This window comes from Chondrus crispus, genomic scaffold (assembly GCF_000350225.1).
Source record: "Chondrus crispus Stackhouse genomic scaffold, scaffold_56, whole genome shotgun sequence".
Lineage (NCBI taxonomy): Eukaryota > Rhodophyta > Florideophyceae > Gigartinales > Gigartinaceae > Chondrus > Chondrus crispus.
The window spans coordinates 75,585-100,433 of record NW_005178528.1 but is presented as its reverse complement, the minus strand read 5'-3'; the positions used below and the strand labels follow the sequence as shown (position 1 = coordinate 100,433).

General features: G+C 47.1%; 2 protein-coding genes; both read left to right on the top strand.

The window, feature by feature from the left end:
- The first annotated feature begins 15,057 nt into the window (after window positions 1-15,057).
- CHC_T00006946001 (hypothetical protein) lies at window positions 15,058-15,825 on the top strand. Its single transcript, XM_005710233.1, has one exon. The coding sequence runs from the start codon at window positions 15,058-15,060 to the stop codon at window positions 15,823-15,825; it is 768 nt and encodes a 255-aa protein (XP_005710290.1).
- Window positions 15,826-22,086: 6,261 nt separating this feature from the next.
- CHC_T00006945001 (hypothetical protein) lies at window positions 22,087-22,313 on the top strand. XM_005710232.1 is given in 2 exon segments: window positions 22,087-22,233; window positions 22,234-22,313. 1 exon segment carries the CDS (start codon window positions 22,087-22,089, stop codon window positions 22,231-22,233), a length of 147 nt encoding a protein of 48 aa, XP_005710289.1. The 3' UTR covers window positions 22,234-22,313.
- Window positions 22,314-24,849: the final 2,536 nt, after the last annotated feature.

Here is a 24,849-nt window from a genome sequence, read left to right as displayed (position 1 = left end):
GAACTCTAGAGGCACTTCAAAAATAATATAAGTGACACCCAAGGCAGTAAAGTTATCGCCTCTCTGCAAAAGTCAGTTCGTTCGTAATAGATTGGGGGTGTGACCTCACGGCAGTCTTCGGTAAACAAGTACTGTACAGCTGTGTGCTGCACATAAATTACATACGTCTTACAGACATGTTCTGTAATAGCATTTTTTTTACTTCTATGATGTAAGTGCAACCGTCCAGTTCTCGGAAGATGGATTTCTCATAGTCGACTCTACCGTAGTCTTGCCTGGGAAATTTATTGGTTAGTTCCAAAACCATATCAATGTCGACAGCGTGTAGTTGGGCAGAGTGACAGCCGTACTAAAAGTGAAATAAAACAGACATTTCGTTTCTAATCCGCTTTGACTACCACTCTTCCCATTACGTGACTATTCTATAGCCAAGCATGCCAGCAATGCGTAAAGCAATATTGACCTTCTATCGCACCATGTTTGAGGATGATTGAGATCATACTGTACTTCCATGTGCGGTTTTGATGGCCTCTGTTTCGACTTTTGTTGCTCAGCAGACACTCGTCAGCAGGGCAGGTGCATGCGCCGCTGAGCTCGGCAAGTCTGGGCTGTGCCGCACCCTCTCAGTCTCGTTGAATTTTGCTGCTGTATTGATATGTAATATCCCGAACCTTTTAATTATGCGTCTGATGAGAACATTCGGAGGCGACCTTTCAGGCGTCACCGACAGTAGTATTTTGAAAAGGGTCGCGCCCGTTGGCACCACATGCCACGGGCGTGGAATTGGAGCTCCTGTCCTGAAAAGGAGTACAACACTTTATAGAGTAAAGTGCGGCACTCTCCAGAGAAAGAGGAGGCAGAGTGACTTGCCGATACTGTGCGCACTTCCCCTCTAGTTTGGAAAAGCGAGTTCCACGAGCGCGACCCCGCGAGTCGTTACAGTAATTACTCGCGAATAGCTTGCGAGGTTTTGCTACGAGAACCGCCTTGTCTGGACAATGACTGAGGAAGAGGCGGCCGGAACGGCCGCTACTGGACACGACACTGTCCATCAGACTATTGTAGAGTCTGTGGAAGCTCCGCGCCTGAAAGGCATCGGAACAAAAGACTTTGTTCGATACAAACAACGCCGAGAGGTGTATGAACGCATGATCACAGAGAAAAATGAAGAAAGTGAAGTGAGTGTTCCACTGACTACGTATCGCAATTCTATCGCCAAACCCGTGCTGGACATGTTTGTCAAAGCACAGTGGGTCCCTGCCGATACTGTGGAAGAGATATCAGAGGAACATTTGAAGGCATGTGTGGAGGAACGCGCACATGTCAATCCCGCTGAGTATGACTTGGGCCAGATCGAGCGGGATCTGAGGCAGGTCCGCATGGAGCATGGTCCCAAGCATATGAGTCTGGAGATGCAGGTCCTGACTTTAGGACAGTATGCTACGACTTTGGACAATCTCGGATACTCAGCTTTCATTCAGAAACAGCCTCAGTTGGCTGTTGGGCACGTTCTTAAACGTGTCACACATGATCAACTCCGAAATCGACTCTTGTTGACAATAAAGTTGAGAAAGGAGGAGGGCTTCAAGAAAAACTACAACGCTTTCATGCGTGAGCTAGTTAGGGAAGCAAAACAGATTGATCGATATGAGGCTGCCAGACGTTTCAATCCTCAATCTTCTTTCTCGGACTCAGATGATGACTTGGACAGAGCAAATAGAACCAGAGCCAAGGATCGTCGAGCAATGAAGACCAAGAATGAGAAATGGAGGGAACGTAAGAGTGGTGCTGCTGATGCCTCTAAGCATAAAAATAGAGGCAAAAGGGATCGCCCGGCTTGCCTCAACAAATCTTGTTCTGAATACCATTTCATGAACGAGTGCCAGAATACGAATGAAACTCGTAAGAAAGAACTTTTGTCCACCTATTATGATTCGAAAAAGAAACAGAAAGGAGATAAAAGATTCAGGTTCTCTGACCGAAAAGGAAAAGACGGTTCAGTGGGAGTTGTTGGTGAGCATGATTTAAATGACAACTCCTCACTCTTTTCAGCAACGTTTTGCGATGGAGCTATCGATTGTGTAGTGCTTGCTGATCAAGGGTCAGACATTAATGTGATCCCACCAAATGTGTTCAAGCTGATGGCAGATGCTGACAACACTCTAAACCCCGAGGATTTGGGCGGAGCGTTGCGGTACAGTAACGCTCTTTTAGAAGCAGAACCGCTATGTTGTTCTCGAAAAGTGAACTCCGATGTCATGTTGAGAATTCGCCACGGGACAAACATGCTGATGCGGGGAATAGAGTGGTTGGTCAGCGATAAGGAAACGAAGTACGTCATTATTGGAAGAAAGGTCCTTTCAGCCATTGGTTTAGACAATCGTTTGCTGATGGCGGCGGCATGCGACCGCAACAATGGTGTGCTCAACATACCAGATATGTTGCGCAGAGCAAACCTAGATGGTGGAAATGCTGCAGCAGGGTCCATCCATAGCCTTTTGTATGAGCGTGGGCTCGAATATGGTAGTACGTACCACAGTGGGGGTGGTGCTGATGCTGACATGCTTGAGGACAGCGACGTTTACGTCGACCTGGGGGACGACCCAAAGGAGGATTTGGATCAAGCTCTGAAGAAAAAGGTCGATGAGGCGATATCCAACGGTCTATCTTCAGACGGAGGAGCCAGACTCACCGCACTTTTATCCCGATATAAGTCGGTTTTCGGCTTCGGCTGGGAAAGTCCCTACCAGCCGACGTCAAGCCTATGAGAGTCAGACTTCAACCGGGCAAATCCCCTGTCAGAGTGAAAGCACGTCGCTACTCACACGAGCAGAGGGTATTTCTTGACAAGTATGTGGATACACTTGTCGAGATGGGCTTTTGTTTTGACATGCCTACTGCAGAGTGGCAATCTGCCCCTCTGCTGGTCCCCAAAGGCGGGAGAGCCGCCTATCGCATGGCGATCGACCTTCGTCCTGTCAATGCTGCAACGGTGAAGGAAGGATGGCCGATGCCACACCTCAATTCCGAGGTACACGATTTTGCAGGCAGTACATGTTTTTCCTGCCTGGACTTTGCCTCCGGATTCTGGCAACTCCCTCTACACCCCGATTCTTACGGCGCGTGCGGTATAGTAACACCGAAGCGCGTGATTGCATCGAAAAGGGTGTTGCCTGGCCTGGCTAACGCGACGGCTCATTTTCAGAGTACTGTAGAGCCACCTTTTTCTTCATTAAGGGACAACATGAAGGCCTGGATAGATGACTTCAACCTTCATGCTGCTACCGAAGATAACCTTCTTTCATATCTCGAGACGTTTTTCGAGATATGTGCCACGCGTAATCTTTTTCTTTCCGCAAGAAAGTGTGTGTTTTTCGCAACAAGCATTAAGTGGTGCGGGCGCATCGTGGCAGCAGATGGTTACAAAATGGACCCCTCCCGCCTCGAGGGGTTGAAAGATATGGATATGCCCAAAACGGCAGTGGAACTATCTGAGTTTATCCACTGCTGCCGTTGGATGTCTCTTGCCATTCCCGATTTTGCAAGCCGATGTGCTCCTCTGACGAACGCTCTCGAGGCAGCCTACACTAGAGCTGGCAAGCGATCCAAAAGGGCCATTCGAAATATTACCTTGAGCAGTCTGTCCTGGGGGCCTACTGAGGAGAAATGCTTCTCTCAACTACAGGACACACTGCGCAAGGCCGTCAAGCTATCATACCCCCTTCCACATAAGGAAGTATGTATTTATACAGATGCATCTGATAGGTACTGGTCCGCCGTCGTGACACAAGTGGACAAGAAGCAACTGTCTTTGCCTCTTGCAGATCAAAGACATGAACCCCTTGCCTTCCTAGGGTCTGGCTTCAAGGGAGCAGAACTTGGGTGGTCTACTTTCGAAAAAGAAGGCTTTGCCATCTTCCAAACTTTTCAAAAGCTTGACTACCTATTTCTTCGCGAGAAGCCACCTCGGGTCTTTACCGACCATCGTAACTTGCTGTTTGTCTTTGCACCTTTAGCTCTTGAGCCTGCCCTCGGACACCATATCGTCTCGAAAGTGCAGCGCTGGGCTCTTTTTCTATCCCGTTTCGACTACCTAATTGAGCACATAAGTGGTGCTGCTAACGTGTTTGCTGATATTCTCACCCGGTGGGTTCGCGGATACCGTAGAGAAACATCTATGAAATCTGTATGCAGTCTTTTTCTGGAGACTGCCCAGCAGATCGTTCCGTCATCAAGTGACTTTGATATGCCGACATTAGATGTTTATAAAGCGTCTCAGGCAGCATCTCAGTCCAACAAAGATGGCCTAACCATGGACGACAAGGACAGCCTATGGAAGCGAAAAGGCCGGATTTGGATTCCTGACGACGACCTTGAGCTGCAGCTCAAGGTGTTGGTTGGCTCTCACTGTGGAACGATCGGGCACCGTGGCATAAAGGCAACCATGAGCATTCTGCAAGAAGGATTCTGGTGGAAAAATATGAGCAAGGACTCAGACGAGCTCGTTCGTGGATGTCTACATTGTATCATGACCAGGTCCGGAAATTTGGTTCCCCGACCACTATTACATGCGCTGCATGGAGAGCATCCGAATGAGGTAATCCATGCCGATTTTCTCTACATGGGAAAAGGAACAGATAACAAGCGGTACATTCTCATCATAAAAGACGACCTATCCGGATATGTGTGGCTGTGGCCAACCGAGGAGGCAACCAGTCAGGCTGCTGCAGAGGCTTTCTCCGTTTGGATCGGGTGTTTTGGCTCAATGGAGTGGCTGTGCACCGATCAGGGGACACACTTCAAAAATCAACTGGTTTCTCAACTAACTGAAGAGGCAAGAACCCGGCATCACTTCACAACAGCATATTCTCCATGGGCAAACGGCTCAGTCGAGCGCGTGTGTCGCGAGGTGATACGGGCCTGTAAAGCGATGACGAGCGAGTGGCGGCTGGGGGCTGAAGACTGGCCGGCAGTGACAGAGTGTGTGCAGAGTGTCCTCAACCACTCCCCATCACAGCGATTAGGCCTGAGAAACGTAAAAATTCCTGGGGTTTACCGGTCGCCGCTCGAAGTGTTCACAGGACATTTACCGAAGCGTCCCTTGCTACGGGCGATGCCCATACAGAACCTTCGCCATGCCAGATCGGAGAATGAAATCGCAGTTCGAAAAATCATTGGCGTTACAGCTTTGCAAAACGCGCTAAGTGCCATGCATAGAGAAGTATCGGGCATTTCCACTGCTCAGCGGAAGAGGAGTGTCCAACTTCACAACCGCAAGACAAACGTGAAGCCTGTTAACTTTCAAGTGGGGGATTTTGTCCTAGTTAGACAAGCCGGAAGCTCTGGGCACAAATTGAGTTTCACTTGGCGGGGGCCGCGCCGCGTCCTGAATTGTCAGAGTGAGTCTGTTTATGAAGTCGAGAGTCTATTGAGCGGGAAGCGGGAAACGGTGCATTGCAGACGGCTTATCTTGTATAGAGCTGATATGCACGGGAAACCTGTCGACGAAGCACTCTTGCGAGCTGCAGAGCACACTGAAACTACGTATCAGAAGGCATTGGCGTTGCGCGGCATCACAGAGGCCCATGATGGAATCCGCGTCATGGTAGAATGGGAAGGTCTCCCGGACCTAATTGATAGAACATGGGAGCCGCTCTCGCAGGTGTTAGAGGACTTGCCAGGAGTCCTAGAGGACATTTTGTGTACAGAAGGAAATCGAGACATGAAGCAAAAGGCTCAGGCGCAATGCGGTTTCAACTAAATACTTTGTTCAGAAACAAAGTATTGGGGCACTGTAATATCCCGAACCTTTTAATTATGCGTCTGATGAGGACATTCGGAGGCGACCTTTCAGGCGTCACCGACAGTAGTATTTTGAAAAGGGTCGCGCCCGTTGGCACCACATGCCACGGGCGTGGAATTGGAGCTCCTGTCCTGAAAAGGAGGACAATACTTTATAGAGTAAAGTGCGGCACTATCCAGAGAAAGAGGAGGCAGAGTGACTTGCCGATACTGTGCGCGCTTCCCCTCTAGTTCGAAGAAGCGAGTTCCACGAGCGCGACCCCGCGAGTCGTTACAAGTGACAGACTTGTGTTGAATGGTTTCAAAGCGGTTCTTAATTTGGACACACGTTGGGTGGCACTCAGGGATAGTGGGTGGTTGGGTCTGCCCCCGTTTGCTTTCCCCGTCCGAACTCCGCGGTTTTTATAGAAATCGAAGTTGAAAGTTAGAACAATACAGTACATGCTACACTAAAACCAACTATCCTTTCACTCTATAACTAATCTCCATACAATTGCTTATGTCCTGTAATGCAGTAGACACACTCGCCAACGAGGGCGTAAATCTCGCTTTGAGGGAAAGTGGTATGTCCAGTCACCACCAGGGTGTTCGGGGCCCTCTATCGGTGTGATCTCAGAGGAAACGCAAGAATCACGAGTAGAGTCGCGGTCACCGCGTGAAGGGGTACTCGGGATCGAGTAACTATAAAGAGTGGGAGTGCCGCGGACGTATTGCACACCGCTATCGACAGGGTCGAAGAAGAACAACACAAGAAAACAGAAAAAAGAAAGAACAACAACAATACCGTGAAAATGTAGAAATAGGTTAGAAAGTAAAGTAAACCAGAGAAAAACGATGGCGACCAAGGGTGCAGGTACCAGACTTAGCCAACTAGAAAGGAACGAATGTTGATATATTTCTTGTGAACATGAAGTCAAGAGGGGCACGTTCCGAGCTTTTGCAGCGCTTTCTGGGCAACATAGTTAACGTTCTTGTCGTTTTCGTTGACATCGACAAGTTATAATAAACATGGTCGAATCTTTGACTCCCGGACATCCTGGCGAACATATGGAATGACAAGGGTCAGAGTCTTGGCAGAACAAAACCTGACATTGGGGACTGGATCTCGATATGCTCTTTCAGTAATAATTGGAAGAAACAATTCCTCCACAGTTTCTGAACCGACAACTTCTGCAAGAACGCCAATAGCATGAAGAGAAGTGACGCGCAACAGATAATTGTTAGACATGTCGTACATCCCAAGCACTTGCGGAACAATGTGGTCCGTTGCCTATCCAATCCCACAAACCTCTGTGACTACTTTTAGATTCGCCATAGCAGCATCACGGACAGAATATTCGTAGAGCATCCCACCAGAGATGGGGTCCGATCACCTGATCCCTCTTTACTGTAGCACCTTCTGACAAGCTACCTATATAGGCCGAGCGCTGTCGTTGGCGTCGGTTACTGAATGGTTGATTATTAATTAATTATCGTCATCAGAATGGCCACTTGTCATTAGACGCTAATTAGCGTAGCCTCTTGTGGGCACCACGTATGTATACGTTTCATACACGTGTTGTACAAGTATCATATACGTGTCATACGACTGTTATCCACGTGTGTCCACGTGTAGTACACGTGTGGCCACGTGTGGTACACGTGGGGTACCTTCCTAAGTGGGCGCGCACAGTACTCGTGTCAAAGGTGGGGAGCGCGGCCTCCCGACGGCGGTGACCAGGGATAAAGGGCGCAAGGTCACTGCACTACATGTCCTTTCCGTCAATCTCCAAGACCATCTTCTTTAATACTAGTCGATACTGTACTCCTCCTTTGAAATTTCTTTTAGGTATGACAAAGAAATTATATTGGAGTTCTATGCCATCTTTTAAAAGAATGGAGAAGTCACTACCTTCGGGAAGGACACGCACAGTATGTTTATACCAAGTAAAATTAGAAAGACATACATACTGTGCTTGTCCTTCAACCGTTACAGTACATCGACGATCTGCATCTCTGCATCACGTTCCGGCTTGATGTTAATGTGGATCTTTCGTGATTCCGATTTAAGTCCTTAGAACTTCCATCCAAACTGGACATGTCGTTGAGTGCCCAAAACACGCCTGATCATAGCACTGCATGGTTCTGCTGACGATGATATACTTCTTTGGGGAATAGAATGGACCAAAGCAGAATATATATTGCTTTGTGTTTGCGAACAGACTCGGGAATCACGACATCCTGACGACACCTTGAGTTGTCATGACCCTCCTTGCCTCGTTGGAGCTCGTCTGATGCAAAATAAGGTTCCTTTGCTACCAGTTTTCCTTTTTCGCATCTCTTAGAAAACAAAGAAATCACTCTTTTTTTACGGTCACGTCGTTGCATATTTATTGCTGATAAGAGGTGTTCGAGTAGTGCTAGTGTCTATCCGACCAAGCGTTATCAAAACATAAAAATCTGCGAATTTTATTTCTTTTCAACTTTGATGGCGACGGTTTCTATTTTTCTTTGGAAGAATGACTCGTTTGAAAACTCTTCGAACGTTAGAACCGAATAGAAAGCCTTCAGATAAATGTTTCCATGTTACTGTTACAAAATTAGCTTAAAGAAAAATGCATACCGTAAGCCGACTTTTTCTTTTGAACACCTTTATATGCATCAACGGGTTTGATGTCGGACTAAATCTATATTGACTGCAGGACAACGTCTGAGAAGCTGAAGGAAGACAGAGACGGCGGGAGGGGTTGGCGGTGACTGCGAGGCTCTGATGGAAAAAAGAGGTTTACTTTACTGAAGCGTCTACCCTCCGTAGCGCCTACACTGCGGACTTGTCGTCGCAGTGCAGAAGCTATGTGGGTGGTATGTAAAAACGCTGGCCTCCAGCTCTAGGGTGTCGTCCGCGGCTTGTGCGTTTAAGTACCATCCTAACTCACACCGCCCCGCACCCGGCCCATTGCGCCCCTTCGTCTAGCCCGCAACGGTCGTGTACGAAATGACACGGCCGCAGATATACGGCAAGAAATAATTTGGAGGAATTTTTCCTCCGCCGTGTGGGCTTCAATTCTCCTTTCTGCATTTCGCTCACTGTCTGCTCAGAACTTCTCAGCGAGTTCCATGCCCCTTCGCCGGTGCTCGACCGTGGTGTGCATTTGCTCACCAACAGGGTTGGTTTTCGCGAAAATCGACAAGCATGTGCTTTGCCCGTAGTGATGGCCTTCTGGTTTCAAAAACAGAAGTGAAATCGCGAATTTGGGTTTTCTAGAAAAAATAAAATAACTTTTGTCCTCATATGAGGACTAACGGTCCGATAAACATCAGCTATCCAGCTCTGCGGTGCTCATGTAGAGACGGGACGGTCGTTCGGCCTCACCGAGCTACTATGACAGTTCTCCTACAATCAGTTCTCCTACAATCAGTTAATTTCTTCCATAATGAAAATTGAAAAACTCTACCTCCGACGACTTGACACTGCTTCGGGAGTGAAGAGAGAGACAAGGAATTACGCGTATCTCTGTATAAGAAATATTCATTGGTAGCTGAACGCCGTCAGAAAACTGCTTTCGCCCATCGTTGAGGTCTTGCTTCCGCTCCTACCCTTCCCTCTCCCTCTTTTTTTCTTTTTCTTCCAATCCCTTATCGTGAGGCAAAGTGGAAAACCAAAGGGTGATGATTTCGCGACAACCAGAGTGAAGTCAACCCTACCTGGTAAAGGTTGTATCTTTTTGTGAAACACGTCTGCGCTTTCATTGTTGGAAAACAAGTTCAATAGAGAATGCAGATCTGGGAATAAAGGATGATGAAAATTTTCGTTGTAAGAGAAGAAGACCTTTGTCTCGCGAGTTCGCTCTAAATGGTAATACCATATCACAGTCCGAAACTATGAAACACATTCGCGGACACTTAGAAATTGCCACAGATGGACAACAACCGCGACTGGACTTCACTTGGACTTTTCACTCTCGAATTCTGTAAGTCGTGGAGATAACTGAGGGGCTTAGTCCTACATGGTTTCGAGGAATTACCGCGTCGTCGTTACAGAATGTGTGGCTGACAATATCGAATCTCAGAAACGCTCATTCTTCGTTGCTTGGGTCCAGAATAAAATTTCATTTCCATTGGAACGGTATTCGCGCATCACAAGACCTCAAAAAAAAAAATCATAAGCACTACTACTGAATGGTAGGTACTCCAGGGCCAGTGTGCCCTTCAATGATTACTACAGAGTGCGGAACAAAACCCTCTAGCAGAACGCTACGTAGCAAAATATTATGTATGATATCGTTATTGTATCCAATTTTGCCAAGGGCAACTCTACGTTGTTTATATGACATGCTGTTTGGCTGTACTGCACAACTTTGCGCGTCGATAGACACCAGGACATGCGCTGCATTCCCATCCTTGAACGTCAAATTAGTTGCAGGGCCAGATATATTTCTCAAGTTGGGATCCGTTTGCGATGTTCTTGCTATGCTGTGACGGGCGGAGTAAAATTAATTCTTTTCCTAATTCTCGCCGCGAAATGCCGCAGTCGCATTAAAGAACAGGGTATATTCATTAGCCATTGCTATTTAAAGCCCTGTTTTATGAATAGTGCTCTTCATTTCACTGTCCGTTTGCAGTTTGGTCCAGTGAGAAATGTACAGTTTATAGTTGGGAGAAGCAGTTTGTTAGAGGGCCTGCTTGCAGCTTATGCGAAGCAAGGATTGAATTAGATAACAAGCCAATCAAGCAGTGCTATTGTATCCTTGAGCCAGTGAAAGCCAGACAAGAAACCCAACGCGCTCTGGAAAATTCACAGGCGCATTGCAATAAGATCATGCTGTTGCCTAAGCACTGAACCTTCTTTTCCACTGCATATGAAAGATGAGTTCTCGAAGTAAACACACGTTGGGGACCTCTCTAACCACAGGAATTCCTTTGCGAATGTGGAGACGATTTCTGTGCGAATGTCTCTGCACTAAACTTCCCACGAGAAGTGTGCAAGTTATAATTTGCAAATCGCAGACTGAGTGGTAAACATCCGAACTAGAATGAAACTCCTGTTGTACCACACATCTCCAAGCAGAATTGCGACAGACTCCACTATAGCGTACATCAGATAGATTTTGAAATACTGTTTTGAACCTGAAACACATCACAATGGAGGGCACACTTTCGTTATTCACTCAACTGCGTTCTCGAGTATTGTTTGCGGTGTGGCGCCTTTCGGAAACTCCCAGACTAAGTGTTTTGCAGATGTATATAAGCTCTGCAGCCCGATCAGGCTTCCCAGTGCAAAGTCAGTTTGTGTGGTTGGAGTCAACTCTGTTCGTCGCAATTCTTTACCTTCTTTTTATCGTTGCTGAGGTTGTCAAAAATGTCTCCTCTTTTGCAGATGTCGTTGCTCCTTCTTTTGAGCTCGTCATGCTTCTCGAGGCCCCATTTCCCTGCACGGATTCCTAACGGTGACGCGTGGTCGCGCCCAGATTCGGGTCTTCAATGTCAATTTCTGGGTCATACGAGATGCATACCAGGTACCCCTCGAAATTCGTTTGGACTCGATTTCAAGGATGCAGGGTTGCAATGGACAGTGACGCTTTGCGAGAAAGATTCAGACGGAGATGGTCTCACAAACGGAGAAGAGCTCGGTGATCCATGCTGTGAATGGACACCGGACAACCCGACCCCTTTACGAATGACCATGCTCAGTCATCCTGGAGAAAAGGCGATGTCTGGAGCTCGACTGGCCCCGAAATGTATGGGGGGAGCGATAATGACTCCTGATGTAGACCCAATGCCATCTATTCTAAATGTGTGTGGAAACATGCAGAGAAGCCTTGCAGTAGCCTGCGTTTGCTTTTCCACGTTCAGAAGAATGATCAGACCTCCAATGAGGCGGAATGTACTTGTAATGTGCAAGAGGCGTTTCGGTGGGAACATGAAATTAAATATGCTTCGGAGCGCATGCAATGGGTTCCGAGACAGGCGCGGAAGTTTGAGAAGGGAAAGGGTCCTGAATAATGTCTCGCTGTTGCGGAGAAGATGCCCGCTTTTTTAGAACATCGACAGACTACTTCGCCAGAGGAGATATTCGGTCCCATGTACGATTTTCCTGTCCGTAATGCGAAGTGGTATCCTTGGAAGCTACCGAAGCAGCTATAGGATACTCCATGAGCGAGCTTATTCAAAGCTTATTGCATTTCGGTTTCTGACGAACTTAACGATCGTTGCATGGTGAAGTGAACCGAGATGTCTTCTATCCAGGAAACCAGACAACTGATTCAAACATGGCAGCTATTCTGCTCGATTTGTCAGGCCGATTCGGTGGTCTCCAACGTTTGCAATAGGGTACATACGTGATAATTCGGAAGTAAGACAGAGAGAGAGAGCAGTTCGCTGTGACCTGAAGGTTTTCTAAGAGGTGTCTTAAACAATAAGGTATTTGTTCTGTCAGCTGAATATTGCAGGACAAGATGAGTATTCTATCCTTTTGTACGACCTCCGCAAGACTAATAATATGAGGCATGCTTTCAAATGAGTAGTTTTTCCTTGCATCAATGCTTCCTCACTCGCCTGTGCGTGTCGCTTTCAATTTTCTTCTTTTCGACACTGCAGAAACCCTCTACCCATTCGCCTTTTAAATATTAAAAAAGTATTACTGTTTCAACTTGCAGCCGCTCTTTTTTTCCGCGTGCGAAACGCAGAACTGGAGTACGAGGAGAAAAGCATTTATGATGACATTAAAAGTGTGGAATTCATGCCTGGTACATGTCTTTGAAAGCTTCTGTGCCCAAGAACATACCCTGCAAAATCATCGTATTAAGTCCGAACGCACGAAAAAAACGTATCACTTCACTTCTTTTCAATCTATATTCATCGTTTGAACTGGATTCTTTTGAGGGCCATCCTGGAGACCTTGGGCATGAGGTGAGAACACTGTCTACACGGCTAGGCATCCTTCGAAAAAAAAAAAGTATTTTCGAACTTTGCAGAAGATGGATAGATTAATAGAGCATCTCGGGTCGTCACGCAAATAGCATGAATGACGCTTCCTCAGGCAGTATGGAGACACTGACGACAATAAACTTGTTGTAAACATAACATCTGTCGTCGTTGAGATCTTCAGGTCGAATAGGATACGTCGCTAAGGTATTTATTGAAGACAAACTTGCCTCGTAGACGGCTTCCGAGTGCCTTGTCATGACTGGAAAGGGACATGGCTCCCTAATTTTAACTAGGCTTTCTCGTGGCCGCAATAGCCAAGAGCATCGCATCTGTCGACCAAAAGTATGTCTATCTGGGCGGAGGGCTTGAGCAAAGGACAGCAACATTCCTTGTGCAGAACAGATAAGGTAGCTGGAATGGAGTATGTGCCCTCCTTGGATGTAGAGGAGGTCATAGTTGTCAAGGAATATTGGTTTGTTCGAAATAGAGCTGAGCTACGAATAAAAGGAGTCTCCAACAGCAGGGAGGAAAAACGACTGTATGTGAATGCTTGAATGTGACTTCAATACGTGTCTGGCAAGTTCTATCACGCCTTACGATTTTCCAACTGCTCACAGGATTCAGAGGTAACGCTTGAGCATGGTTGTCAAAGGGCCGCATCTTGCTGCAGAAACTCACACCTTCCCGCTCGCCATTTTCACACATCTGGAGGAAAAATCGGTTTCTCCTTCCAAACTAGTAGTAAAACTCTTAAAAAAGACGCGATGATAATTAAACAACTGACCCAAGCACAGGTACTTCAGGGACACTGCATCTCGTCGGATATCTCTCTCAGAGACAACTTCTCGTTGGCCCGCTTGCACGTTCTTGGCACACATATGATTTCCACAGTGCTTCTTTTGCTTCATAGTCTGACTTCTTCAACAAGTAATTTTAAAGATATCAACGTATCACTCGATCAAGTGGAAGGTACACACGTTCCAGTATGATTTCCTGGGTGGATGATGTTTTCAGCATGAAGACGATATTGCTTCTGTAAGAAGTCGAATGCCTGAACAGGAAGGCATAGTGGGAGAAACCTGAATGTAGCATACAGGAGGTGGGGAGGGGGGGAAACCCTGCAAGAATCCGAATTGGGAGCTTTACAAAATCCAACTAGCTTATGGCTGTCATCATGGACGAATGATTGTTTATTTATTTATTGTAGTCGCCGGTTACGGCAAGGGAAACTGGAGATTTGGATAGATACTTGACTCTTAGACTTATAGTGATAGCCTGTGAATTTGTTTAGGCGCAGGTGTCCAGTAGGCCTTTGACGCTTACCGCTACAAGTGATGCGGTACAAGACATTGAAGCCCTTCCCAGCAGAGAATCCACAAAGAAGCACCGTATAGAGCCCATCATGAGAGATCACATGAACAATGCCCCCGATTTGGGTCAACCATATGCGCCGAGGAGCGATGTCTGTAGCGATGTGATTGGTTCATGCAAGGCATTAACTTCATTCTGGGGACAGGCGTGGACCTCTCTCGTCGGAAAAATCCCACGTCGACGCATACTGTAAATTACTTGTTTCCCTTCCATATTAGTCCATCCAACAAGCCCAACACAGTACACGTGTTCATTGACCTCAGGTAGTCTCTGTGGAGGAGGGCACAAATCTGAGTCTGTGGGTGATGTATGTATGTTTGTAGGCCATGGTCCTCGTCCGCAGTTGATGACGTGCCACCTACGGCATATATCAAAGAGATGACCACGTCTGTCTAAAACCCTCTCACATCATACCTTTGCTCTTGTCCCAGTCCCGATTTTTGCTTCCATTCGACGTATTGCTTGTCCTCAAACCCACCCGTCAACAATATTTTTTCCTCACCATCTGTACAATATTGGCCACACGTCGCACTGCGATCCAGCCTTTAGAGGACCGTTCTTCAGATGTACATTCTCGCTCCCGCTCTATTCATCATGTACAGTATCATCTGTGACTCTTCATCTCTCAACAGCGCAAACATGCGCATATTTCCCATCCCCCTTTTTCTTAGAGGACATCGCATGCGAAAGGGCAAGATCTTGATTCCCAACCTGCTTCAGTCTATTGACGATTACAAAATTCCTTATCATTTCTCTACATCGTCTATCTACTCACAGGCATCCCTCCTGGACAAATCTTATCTCGAATCCCTATCGGGAAGCATATACCCCCATATTTATGTCAGTTTCCTGTAACTAGAAAATTCATCTCTCCGCCCAGTCTATAAAAGCCCAACCTTCCGCCCGACCCTGCTACTTTCCCATCACCATCTCCACTACTTCACCAACCCGACCTGCCTCAGCACTAAACATTCCATCATGAAGTTCACCGCTGCTCTGGCCCTGGCCCTCGCCTTCTTTGCGCTTGCAGAAGCTCGGACCTATAACAAATGCGGTTACAAGTTTGCTGTCTTGACGGCCACCTCTCGCAACGCTAACGGCCTCCGCCGTGCTTTCACCACCTTCCAAAATGCCTTGGGCGGTATCGACAATGGCAATGAGGCTGGGCCACTGTTCTCTGGCTTCCGCTCTATTAACTGGGACGCTGAGGTGGTACCCTTCGACATGCCGTTCAACTTCTTCGACAAGAACGTCACCAGGGGTGCCGTGTTCCAGGCCGCCAAGAGGGAGTTCCGCGTCAGCAACCCTGTCCCACCGCCGGTTGACGATAGGTTCGACTCGCTCTTGCCCAAGGGAATCACAAATCAGTTCCAGACATTCAGCCCGAAGAGGCTGTTCACGCCCCTCGTGAAGAACCGTGTCACGCAGATCTTCAAAATCCCGACCTTGAACAAGAGGGCCAACGTTTCTGGTATGGGCGCCGTGTTCGTCGATGTCGACCTTCGGCGACAGACCTGGATGGACTTCTACACGAAGAGCGGGTGCCTGCTCATCCGTGTATTTGTCCCGCCAAGGAACAGAGGGCTCAGCTTTGCCGGCCTGTACGACCTCAACGGAAAGCCCATCATCTGGAGGGTTGTCATGAAGTTGGGTACGATTTCAGTGCAGGACGCTGGAGCTAGGTATCGGGGACGCGGGGATGTTGTCGTCCTTGATGACCTTCTCTACGGTGAGCCCGCGCTCTAGAGCGCGAATGAGAGGACACATTGATTGGGCGTGATAATCAACGCTCCCTCGCAGTCTTGAGTCGATGAAAACGGGATGAAGACCTAAGCGAACAGAATTAATCCTTTTCCCTATCGTTAGCTAGATGCAGAGGCAATTTGCATGATAGAATAAAACATGAAGATACCATCTTTGTCTGATGGTTGCTGTATATCTCAATTTGTTCTTGCTGTGGCATGTGCTCCCTCTGCTGCCTGTGTGGTACAGTGCCTCCTACGATATAGTGCTATAGCGTGACATACCTCTAGCTATGGCACTATTGGGGGTATGGCACTATATAATGGAGGCTCATACATATATTTGGGGACAAAGCACACTGCTAACACAAACACAACAAAGCCTGTAGCACAACTAAATAACTTCATCCTTTGAGTACTGAACCATGCCGGATGATACACGTGTGAGCTTATGATAACCTGTGCCAGAGGGTGAGCCATAGCACTATATAGAGGGAAGCACTACTAAAGTAGGCACTATTGAGCTACCTCCCCCTGTATTGTGATCACCCCTGTGAAGCCGTCTTTATTCAAATTGCGGCTCTTTACAACGTGTGAAGTATTAGATGAGAATAACTATAATATGTATGAGTGTTCGCATGCCGTCCACGCGTAACATTGTACAACAGTACCCTTGGTACAGTATGAAGGCACACGCCTACAGTACATACCGCTATCTTACGAGATGGGGGGTAGCCAGTGTGCCAGGCTGGTGTTTTCAGTGTAAAGACAAGGTGGGCCTCGGTCGCTGTTTGGGATGCAGATTTTCTCCACGTCGCCAGAGACAGCTTTTGGAAACAAGTTGCCCAAAATGGACTCTGCGATGGAATCTTCTGCCCACGACCTCAAAAGTCCGTAGCACTCGGGAGATGGGGGGCCGCCTGAGGGTGGCTACTGCAGATTGATTGAAAGCTGCACCTACCAAAGACCATGAACGTCCTTCACAACCGTCCGGTAAACGCTGCATCAATTGCGCACAGCTCTACTTCCGATGGATTTGGCTGACGAGCGGCACCATGAGACGAACATTTGTTACTCCAACCTAAAGCATCCCAGGATATCTTTACACAAAGGCTTGGACCACCAGACCAAGTTAGTACGCACTATTTATCTATCACACAAAAAAAACACAAAAACTCATTGCTTAACCTTCTTCGGGGCGTCCGGGCTCCTAGAGGCGAGCAGCGTGGAAACCAAAATGAGCCCAGCTCCGATGATGCCCTTTAGCCCGAAGCGCTCCCCATATTTGCGCGAAGAGAAATTTGTTCCTGTCTGCTCGAAAGTGCACCTTTTTTGCGCGTGAGATAAAATGGTGTGGACGCATGATAAGTGGAACAGGCTATCGCAAGGAAGAAAAGGGCAATCAGAGGACTTCCACTTTGCCAGCTTTCCTGGGGCACTGAACACGACAACATTTTCTTTGAACTACAGGAAACCTTGCGCAATGCGGTAACTTTAGCATACCCAAGGGCAGAAATGACAATATGCGTATACACAGACGCCTCTCAGAAACATTGGTCCGGCGTAGTCACGGAGACTGAGTCCTCACAGCTCTCGTTACCTATTGAGGACCAGGTGCATGAACCCTTGGCTTTTCTCGGTTCTGCATTCACAGGTGCCCAGCTGGGCTGGAGCACTTTCGAACAAGAAGCCTACGCCATCTTCCAGACTTTCGAGAAGGTGGACTACTTGTTCTTAAATGAACAATCCGTACACGTGTACACGGATCACCGAAATCTTTTGTTTGTATTTGCCCCGTTGGCCCTGGAGCCCACGCTTGGTAGGCATATTGTATCGAAGGTCTAAAGGTGGGCCCTGTTTCTGTCCCGCTTCGACTACGCAATCGAGCACATCAGCGGAGCTCGCAACATTTTCGCCGACATCCTCACTCGATGGACGAAAGGATACAGGAAGGAGAAGCCCGTTGCTACTGCACACCTCTGTAGCCTGGTTGAGACGTCATCCCAGGTGGTCCCCTGTACCACGGATATCGAGTGGCCACGACTGGGGACTATACGATCTGCGCAAAGAAGAATCACCTCCATTCCTGCTAACGTGTATGCCGAGTCTGACGGCCTCCTCTACACGCAGAAAAGAATTTGGATTCCACCCCTTCCAGTTGATTTGAAACTCAAAATTCTAATTGTGTCCCACTGCGGGTCCATGAGACAAAGGGGCCAAGACGCTACGGAAAGTGTCATTCGAGAGAACTTTGCATGGAAAGGACTGGCTGCTGATGTGAGAAGTTTTGTGCAAGGATGCCTGCACTGCATCTGTACTCGGACGCGAGAGGTCGTGCCTTGGCCGTACGGCCATGCTTTGCACGCCACAAAGCCTAATGAGGTGTTGCATCTCGATTTCCTTTATCTGGGACCCAGCTCTTCTAAGATGTCATACGTGCTAGTGATGCGAGATGATCTCTTTTCATATATATGGCTCTACCCCACTCACTCAGCTACCGGGGAAGCAGCTGCAGACGCACTTGCTATGTGGACAGCTGTCTTCGGCAGTGTTGAATGGGTGATATCTGACCAGGGCGCACATTTTAAGAACGAACTGATCAGAGCCCTCACAGAAGAGCTCAGGGTAACGCAACATTTCACAACAGCTTACTCGCCTTGGGCCAATGGGTCCGTCGAGCGTGTTTGTCGAGAGGTTTTGCGGGCGTGCAGGGCGGTCTTGCTGGAGTTTCGACTGTCACAAAGGGATTGGCCTGCCGTAACGGAGTGTGTGCAGAGTGTGATAAATCAGGCGCCTCTGAAACGGCTTGGGCTTCGCCAAAAAAATATCCCTGGCGTGTACCGGACGCCTTTAGAGGTTTTCACTTCCCATTATCCTACCTGTCCTTTGTTAGCCGCGTTACCGAGCAAGCCGTACTCTAAAGTTTCCAGTCTCCAAGAAATGGAGGCCAGGCGACTAATCGAAATCGATCGTACGCAGGACGCTCTTTGTGACTTACACCAAGATGTGCTGGGTTTGGTCTCAAAATCTCGCGCCCGGGCCATTGCGAAACACAACGCTAAAACCAATGTGCGTGCGGCAAAATTTTAAATCGGTGACTATGTCCTCGTTCGGCGTTCCCAAACGAAAGGTCATAAACTGCAGTTCATTTGGAAAGGACCTCGACGGGTCATCAGGATGAAGTCTGATTGGGTATATGAGGTAGAAGACCTTATCCTGTGCAAGCGAGAAATTGTGCACTCACGACGCCTCGCGTTCTATCGGACAGGCCTAGAGGATGTAGAGGTGGATCCCATTCTTTTGCGGTACGCAGAACACACGGAAACTACCTACCACGATGCCAAAGACTTGCGAGACATTCGAAAGTTCGATAAAAGTCTGGAACTACTAGTCGTGTGGGAGGGCCTTCCCGACCACGTTGCCCAGACATGGGAACCTTTGGCGCAAATTGCAAATGACCTACATGGTATGCTTCACGACTTCTTGGACACCGCAGGCAAGCGAGATTTGAAGAAAGAAGCCCTGCGCCTCTCCAATTTTGAATGAAGAGCATACGGGCGTTCACTCTCCATTGGGCACTGTAGCGCAGTAGTCCGTTTTCAAGAGCACTACGATTAACGGACTTAAAGTTGCCTAATTCCCCTACCGCGAATATCCGACGGACGCCGAAAGGTCGCGATCGGGCGGCCCAGCGATGAACACAATTGAGCGCGACTGTTGGGTGGAAAGTTCTGAAAAGAGCGAGAGGGATGATTTAATATAAAGGCGGCGCTCTCCCCAAGCATGGCTGGGGCAGAGCGAACTCGCCACCGACTTGCGTTTTCTGAAAAGGCCAGGAGCCCCTCCGGCCTACCTTATCCTTCCCCGAGAGTTCTAGCGTTCCTTTTTTGCAGTGTTTCTAGAGACCGACGCGCACAATTCGCCACAGGTTCTTCAGATTGATCAACGTCAGAAAGGCAAAATCCTTTGTGCTTGAGAGAACGTTCACGGTCCCCCACATGTTTGCCCTGAACTCAGACACATCCGTCAGTCCCCTTTTACCATTCCAGACACAGAGGGACTGTGCCTGGAGTTATAGACAGTAGACCAACGGATGTGCATGAATTTTGGGCGCAAAAAGTGCCACGCTTGTGTGTGCGTTTGTGTTTTTACACTTCATGCGGATGGAGATGCTGCGTGTCCAGTTGCCCAATCTTTTCTCTGCCTAACTGCAGATGCTTGCAACACCTTTTTGCAGCTTTCAGGACCAGTGCTTGGTTTCATGAAAGAGTATTTTATCCCTCCCGCATCAAAACCCATCGTCAGTGTTTAATACTGTATATGTCCTTCAAATGGCAAAACCAACCCAGTTGTATACGGGAAAGGTAAGTTTCAGAGGCCGTGTCTTTCCAAAAATTTCCGGTGTCGCTTTACAGACCTGAAGCCCTCACTCATGCAATGTTTTCAACACCGAAGAGAGTGCAGTAGTCAAAGCTTAGGGTAACTGTATTGCTGCTTCTCCATTCAGCATACATGCCTTTGTGCATCTTGAAACGGAGGCCGAGGTTGTGAGCATTGCACTGGTTAGGCGTTGAGACCTCAACTCTGGTACGGCTATGATACAAACCACTAAGGAATCAACATCCTAACGACGGTGCCTTGAGCAAAACAGCAGAGAATTTGCCTTGCATTGCTTGCACGCGAAAAACTTTGGAACTGTAGTAATGAGTCAGGCATTTCCAACATTTTTGTAACACTGACTCAGCTACAGCAATTCCCTTTTGTTGCCCCCTACGTGCGCTACGGTACAATACAGTGTAGGTTTAGCGATGCTCAGGGTTAATGAAATGAACAGAGTGACATACTTGTGTTGAATGGTTTCAAAGCGGTTCTTAAGTTGGACACACTTGGAGTTGCAGGTTGGGTGGCTCTCAGGGTTAGTGAGAGGTATGCCTGCCCCCTTTTGCTTTCCCCGTCCGAACTCCGCACCTTTTATAGAAATCGTAGTTGAAACAAAGAACAATCCAGTACATGCTAGACTACAACAAACTATCCTTTCACCTTATAACTAATCTCCATACAATTGCTTATGTAATGTAGTGCAGTGGACACACTCGCCAACGAGGGCGTAAATCCCGCTGTGAGGGAAAGCGGAATGTTCAGTCACCACCAGGGTGTTCGGGGCCCTCTGTCCGCGGTAGCTCAGAGGTAACGCGAGAATCGCGCGTAGAGTCGCGGTCAGCGCGCGAAGGGGTACTCGGGATCGAGTAACTAGAAGGAGTGGGTGTGTCGCGGCCGTATAGCGGACCGCTATCGACAGCGTCGAAGAAGAACAACACAAGAAAACAGAAGAAAGTAGGAAAATGAACGATAGCGTAGAAATGTAGAAATAGGTCAAAAAGTAAAGGAAAAGCAAGACAAAGGATGACGACGAAGGGTTCAGGTACCCGACTTAGCAAACTAGATAAGAACCGTAGAAGATCCCACAACAGATGGGGTCCGATCACCTGATCCCTCTTTACTGTAGAGCCTTCTGACACCCAACCTATATAGGCCGAGCGCAGTTGTCGGCGTCGGTTACTAAATGGGTAATTAATAATTAATTATCGTCATTTGAATTGTCACTGGGCATTAGACGCTAATTTGCGTAGCAACTTGTGCGCACCACGTATGTATACGTGTCACACACGTGTTGCACACGTATCATATACGTGTCATACGACTCTATACACGTGTGTCTACATGTGGTACACGTGGGGTACCTTCCCCAAGTATGCACGCACAGTACACGTGTCAAAAGCGTGGAGCACGGCCTCCCAACGGCGGTGACCAGGGATAAAGGGCGCAGGGTCACTGCACTACATGTCCTTTCCGTCAATCTCCCAGACCATCCTCTTTAATACTAGTCGATACCGTACTCCTCCTCTGAAATTTCTTTTAGGTATGACATAGAAATTATATTGGAGTTCTATGCCATCTTTTAAAAGAATGGAGAAGTCACTACCTTCGGGAAGGATACCCACAGTATGTTTATACAAAGAAAAATTAGAAAGACATACATACTGTGCTTGTCCTTCAACCGCTACAATACGTCGACGATCTGCATCTCTGCATCACGTTCCGGCTTGATGTTAATGTGGATCGTTCGTGATTCCGATTTAAGTCCTTAGAACTTCCAAACTGGACATGTCGTTGAGTGCCCAAAACACGCCTGATCATAGCACTGCATGGTTCTGCTGACGATGATATACTTCTTCGGGGAATAGAATGGACCAATGCAAAATATATGCCACTTTGTGTTTGCCAACAGACTCGGGAATCACGACATCCTGACGACACCTTGAGTTGTCATGACCCTCTTTGCCTCGTTGGAGCTCGTCTGATGCAAAAAAAGGTTCCTTTGCTACCAGTTTTCCTTTTTCGCATCTCTTAGAAAACAAAGAAATCACTCTTTTTTTACGGTCACGTCGTTGCATATTTATTGCTGATAAGAGTTGTTCGAGTAGTGCTAGTATCTATCCGACCAAGCGTTATCAAAACATAAAAATCTGCGAATTTTATTTCTTTTCAACTTTGATGGCGACGGTTTCTATTTTTCTTTGGAAGAATGACTCGTTTTAAAACTTTTCGAACGTTAGAACCCGCGATTTCAATAAATCATGTTTTTGCGCGCAATTGCGCGCAAAAACTGCCAGATAGTGCTGCAAAATGAAAAAATCACCACTTCGGCCTTCTTCAGGCGACCCACCGATAATCGCGATCAACCATCAAAAACGAGATCCCCCATGACTTCCTAGGGTCCCTGTAGCCCATCTCCATCATGGAGATGTAACGTGTAAGTCGTGGCTACCATTGTCTAAAGTCGTTTCTTCATGAAGAATCATGAAGTTTCTCAGTTTCTGCATGAATAAACAAGCAAAAAGCAAAAATGAAAAAACAACCCGAAATCGCGGGTTAGAACCGAATAGAAAGCCCTCAAATAAATGTTTCCATGTTACTGTTACAGAATTAGCTTAAAGAAAAATGCATACCGTAAGCCGACTTTTTCTTTTGAACACTTTTATATGCATCAACGGGTTGGTTTTCGCGAAAATTGACAAGCATGTGCTTTGCCCGTAGTGATGGCCTTCTGGTTTCAAAAACAGAAGTGAAATCGCGAATTTGGGTTTTCTAGAAAAAATAAAATAACTTTTGTCCTCATATGAGGACTAACGGTCCGATAAACATCAGCTATCCAGCTCTGCGGTGCCCATGTAGAGACGGGACGGTCGTTCGGCCTCACCGAGCTACTATGACAGTTCTCCTACAATCAGTTCTCTTACAATCAGTTAATTTCTTCCATAATGAAAATTGAAAAACTCTACCTCCGACGACTTGACACTGCTTCGGGAGTGAAGAGAGAGACAAGGAATTACGCGTATCTCTGTATAAGAAATATTCATTGGTAGCTGAACGCCGTCAGAAAACTGCTTTCGCCCATCGTTGAGGTCTTGCTTCCGCTCCTACCCTTCCCTCTCCTTCTTTTTTTCTTTTTCTTCCAATCCCTTATCGTGAGGCAAAGTGGAAAACCAAAGGGTGATGATTTCGCGACAACCAGAGTGAAGTCAACCCTACCTGGTAAAGGTTGTATCTTTTTGTGAAACACGTCTGCGCTTTCATTGTTGGAAAACAAGTTCAATAGAGAATGCAGATCTGGGAATAAAGGATGATGAAAATTTTCGTTGTAAGAGAAGAAGACCTTTGTCTCGCGAGTTCGCTCTAAATGGTAATACCATATCACAGTCCGAAACTATGAAACACATTCGCGGACACTTAGACATTGCCACAGATGGACAACAACCGCGACTGGACTTCACTTGGACTTTTCACTCTCGAATTCTGTAAGTCGTGGAGATAACTGAGGGGCTTAGTCCTACATGGTTTCGAGGAATTACCGCGTCGTCGTTACAGAATGTGTGGCTGACAATATCGAATCTCAGAAACGCTCATTCTTCGTTGCTTGGGTCCAGAATAAAATTTCATTTCCATTGGAACGGTATTCGCGCATCACAAGACCTCAAAAAAAAATCATAAGCACTACTACTGAATGGTAGGTACTCCAGGGCCAGTGTGCCCTTCAAATGATTCCTACAGAGTGCGGAACAAAACCCTCTAGCAGAACGCTACGTAGCAAAATATTATGTATGATATCGTTATTGTATCCAATTTTGCCAAGGGCAACTCTACGTTGTTTATATGACATGCTGTTTGGCTGTACTGCACAACTTTGCGCGTCGATAGACACCAGGACATGCGCTGCATTCCCATCCTTGAACGTCAAATTAGTTGCAGGGCCAGATATATTTCTCAAGTTGGGATCCGTTTGCGATGTTCTTGCTATGCTGTGACGGGCGGAGTAAAATTAATTCTTTTCCTAATTCTCGCCGCGAAATGCCGTAGTCGCATTAAAGAACAGGGTATATTCATTAGCCATTGCTATTTAAAGCCCTATTTTATGAATAGTGCTCTTCATTTCACTGTCCGTTTGCAGTTTGGTCCAGTGAGAAATGTACAGTTTATAGTTGGGAGAAGCAGTTTGTTAGAGGACCTGCTTGCAGCTTTATGCGAAGCGAGGATTGAATTAGATAACAAGCCAATCAAGCAGTGCTATTGTATCCTTGAGCCAGTGAAAGCCAGACAAGAAACCCAACGCGCTCTGGAAAATTCACAGGCGCATTGCAATAAGATCATGCTGTTGCCTAAGCACTGAACCTTCTTTTCCACTGCATATAAAAGATGAGTTCTCGAAGTACACACACGTTGGGGACCTCTCTAACCACAGGAATTCCTTTGCGAATGTGGAGACGATTTCTGTGTGAATGTCTTTGCACCAAACTTCCCACGAGAAGTGTGCAAGTTATAATTTGCAAATCGCAGACTGAGTGGTAAACATCCGAACTAGAATGAAACTCCTGTTGTACCACACATCTCCAAGCAGAATTGCGACAGACTCCACTATAGCGTACATCAGATAGATTTTGAAATACTGTTTTGAACCTGAAACACATCA

What these genes read in the sequence shown, in the direction of transcription:
- CHC_T00006946001 (XM_005710233.1), top strand. Translation starts at nt 15,058, where the DNA reads ATGAAGTTCACCGCTGCTCTGGCCCTGGCCCTCGCCTTCTTTGCGCTT.
- CHC_T00006945001 (XM_005710232.1), top strand. Translation starts at nt 22,087, where the DNA reads ATGCCACTTTGTGTTTGCCAACAGACTCGGGAATCACGACATCCTGAC.